The following is a 2,848-nucleotide window of genomic DNA, read 5'->3' as shown; positions in this document are numbered from 1 at the left end:
TTTAATGTTTTTTTTGTGACAGCTTCCACTAAATCATGACAATATTTATCAGAGATTATGGCTGGTCACTCTGATTTCTCAGAGAGCTCTTAAACATATCATGGACTTTTTCACATTAAATGGAAGTCATCAAAGATGGACCAGCTTCAAGAGACTGGCATCTTCTAAGACCAAACAGATAGTGTAGTTGCCACTGACTTACTACTTTTTATACAACCTCATATAGGTTGTCTTAGGCATCAATGTACAGATCATACAAAATTATTAAGTGAAAAAAGTTAACTAAATAAGGAGAAATGTGGTATCACATCTGGGGTTGGATTTACTCAGGTCAGATCACATTCTGCTGCTGAAACTGGCCAGCATCACAAAACATCTCAGGCCTGGACTGTGTTTAATTTCCAAATGAAGGCAAATTTTTATTTCTTTATACATGGACAAAGATTGAGATTAAGAATTTGCAACAATGCCTGCAAAATGAAGAAAGGTGAAAGGTAATTTAACGAAATTAGAGTACTTAGACATATTTATAAATCATACCATATGGAGATCCTAGTAAATATGTCTTTCTTTGAATTAAGACATGTTGTTGTTAAACCAGGAGAAACCAGTACCGTGAAGCTTATTTTGGCTGTTTTGTACTTAAAAGGTGAAGGTTTATAGTAGAGAGCCAAAAAAATACAAAATAAAAGCAAGTACATATTTTAGGTGCTTTAAAAAAGTATTGAGCAAAGGCTGTGAATACTTATGTATATGATTTTTATGTTTTTTTTTTAATACATTTGCAAAAATTTCAAACTAACTTTTTTCACATTGTCATTATGGGGTATTGTTTGTAGAATTTTGAGAACAATAATGAATTTTATCCATTTTTGAATAAAGCTGTAACCTAACAAAATGTGGAAAAAGGTAAGTGCTGTGAATACTTTCTAGATGCACTATATGCACATATTTTCCATGGAAACCTAAACATCTTTAGGTGCTTCATTTGCTAAATTGTCCAGGTTTTGTCCATCAAAACGAACTGAGTGCCAGCCTTCATTAACAGTAAGGTCCTGAGCTCCTTTAGCAGCATAGAAGTCTCGAGCTGGAGTATTCCAGTTCAACACAGACAACTGCAACCGCACACACTTCTTCTTTTTGCCTACCTGAGCAAACAAAAAGGTCCTCCAGTTAATCAGGCTGCATCTTTGTTACACAAGACTCTCAAGGACAATTAAGCCACAACTACATTAAAATCCAAATATTTCTAGAAAATGATTCTTAAATGATAAAACCATTCTTACCTCAGCAACCTTGCTCAGTAAACCACTGCCAATGCCATTTCCTGTAAAAGAAACCATTAAAAAAAAAATGGTTTAAAAGTATTTTTACTTCTCCACAAAACTGATGAGGATAATGCAATTCAGACAGTGCCTAATTTCAAGTAAAACAAATTTTATATCATAGCTTTGTTAACAACATATTTTACCTCGAAATTCTGGCATTACATACAGATCCTCCAAATACAGTGATCGTCCCTTCCATGTACTGTAAGTGTAAAAGTAAAGGGCGTATCCAACAGTTGTGAATCCTAAATTGACCAAAGACACAAGCCATCAAAAGACAATGAGGAAGAATATCAGAAAAATAATAAATCACTACATAGATAGGGGAATATTTGATCTTGGGTCTTGAATAAAAGATAACTTAATTTCAAGTTTGTGGTGAAGCACCTCTTTGTAACACCTCTTATGCCAGGTATAGATGAACTACACCTGGTTTGTGAGGTTGCACTTGTGTAGTCATTATGATTTGTTGGATTTGAAATGGGCATATCTAAAGAGTGAAGGCACAGACATTTTTTATTATCTATATAAGCCGTCTCTGGTAGGCTAGTGGTTAAGGCGCAGCGCTCTTGACGCTGCACCCCAGGTTCGAATCAGGGTTGTGTCAGGAAGGACATCCGGTGTAAAACATGTGCCAAATGTCAACACGTGTGTCATCAGTGTGACGATTCACTGTGGCGACCCCTACACGGGAAAAAGCCGAAAGTGACTTTCATAAGATGAAAGCAGATTCAGTGTTGGCTAAGCGGGAGAACTCCAATCAGAAAGGGTTTGATCCACACTGTACCTTCTTTAGATTTATGCTCCTCGGATACTTCTGCAACAAGGCATTCAAAGAAGGGATTCTGGCAGAAGCCATCATACTCCAGTTCTAAAGTAAAACAAGACAGATAACTTATCCACATTTTTCTATTAAAAGTAATACTCACCCAAAAGACTTTAAGAATGCATTATTCTTCATCTGTCTCAAATATTAATTACAATATTTTCAAACTTGGCTGTAATTTAATAATAACAGCCAAGATCCAGCATGTGGTGACACTACTACAATAGTCCATTAGGCAGGCAGCAGGTTGCAAAGAAATGACATTACTCCAACTACGCAATTTTCATCTCAGAATTTTACATCTATATCTGCAGGTTGTATCTCATCTATGTTGTTTCCTTTTAAACTTGTTTCAAATGTTTCATGTTTTAGATCTGCATCACTGTGAAGTCTTCTTCTATTCCTCTCCTACTGGCACATTGCTACACATATGGCATATTACACTGCCACCAGCTGTTAGTTTACATGTTAGTTAAGACATTAACTAACGATGTTAGTTAATGTTTTGTCACTTTCACCTGAGTTCACCTCAGCTGTGTGCGGTACTGCACGGCCAACATGTGAAAACAAAGCAATTGTACCTCACTGAAAAAGTAATAAAACACTCATTCATGCTGTCACAAGATGAAGCTTTACAATACTGACCAGTAATAAAATCAATAAACATGAAACATTGATTTAATATTTTACCATA

At 35.6% G+C, this 2,848-nt stretch overlaps 1 protein-coding gene across 2 annotated transcripts in view; it reads right to left on the bottom strand.

Annotated features, from left to right (window-relative positions):
* Nucleotides 1–943: 943 nt before the first annotated feature.
* LOC109959508 (diamine acetyltransferase 2-like) overlaps nt 944–2,848 on the bottom strand; it is a 3,185-nt gene continuing 1,280 nt past the window's right edge. For both annotated transcript variants that reach the window (XM_020598937.1, XM_020598938.1), the window contains exons 3-6: nt 2,116–2,199; nt 1,472–1,573; nt 1,287–1,327; nt 944–1,148 (exon numbers count right to left, since the gene is read on the bottom strand). In XM_020598937.1, coding sequence (XP_020454593.1) covers nt 966–1,148; nt 1,287–1,327; nt 1,472–1,573; nt 2,116–2,199 — 410 coding nt within the window. In that variant the 3' untranslated portion in view covers nt 944–965. The remainder of the gene's footprint in view (nt 1,149–1,286; nt 1,328–1,471; nt 1,574–2,115; nt 2,200–2,848) is intronic.

Source organism: Monopterus albus, unplaced genomic scaffold (assembly GCF_001952655.1).
Source record: "Monopterus albus unplaced genomic scaffold, M_albus_1.0 scaffold39.1, whole genome shotgun sequence".
NCBI classification, from domain to species: Eukaryota; Metazoa; Chordata; class Actinopteri; order Synbranchiformes; family Synbranchidae; genus Monopterus; species Monopterus albus.
Note: the sequence above shows the minus strand (reverse complement) of the source record. Positions and strands in the feature narration are given on the sequence as shown.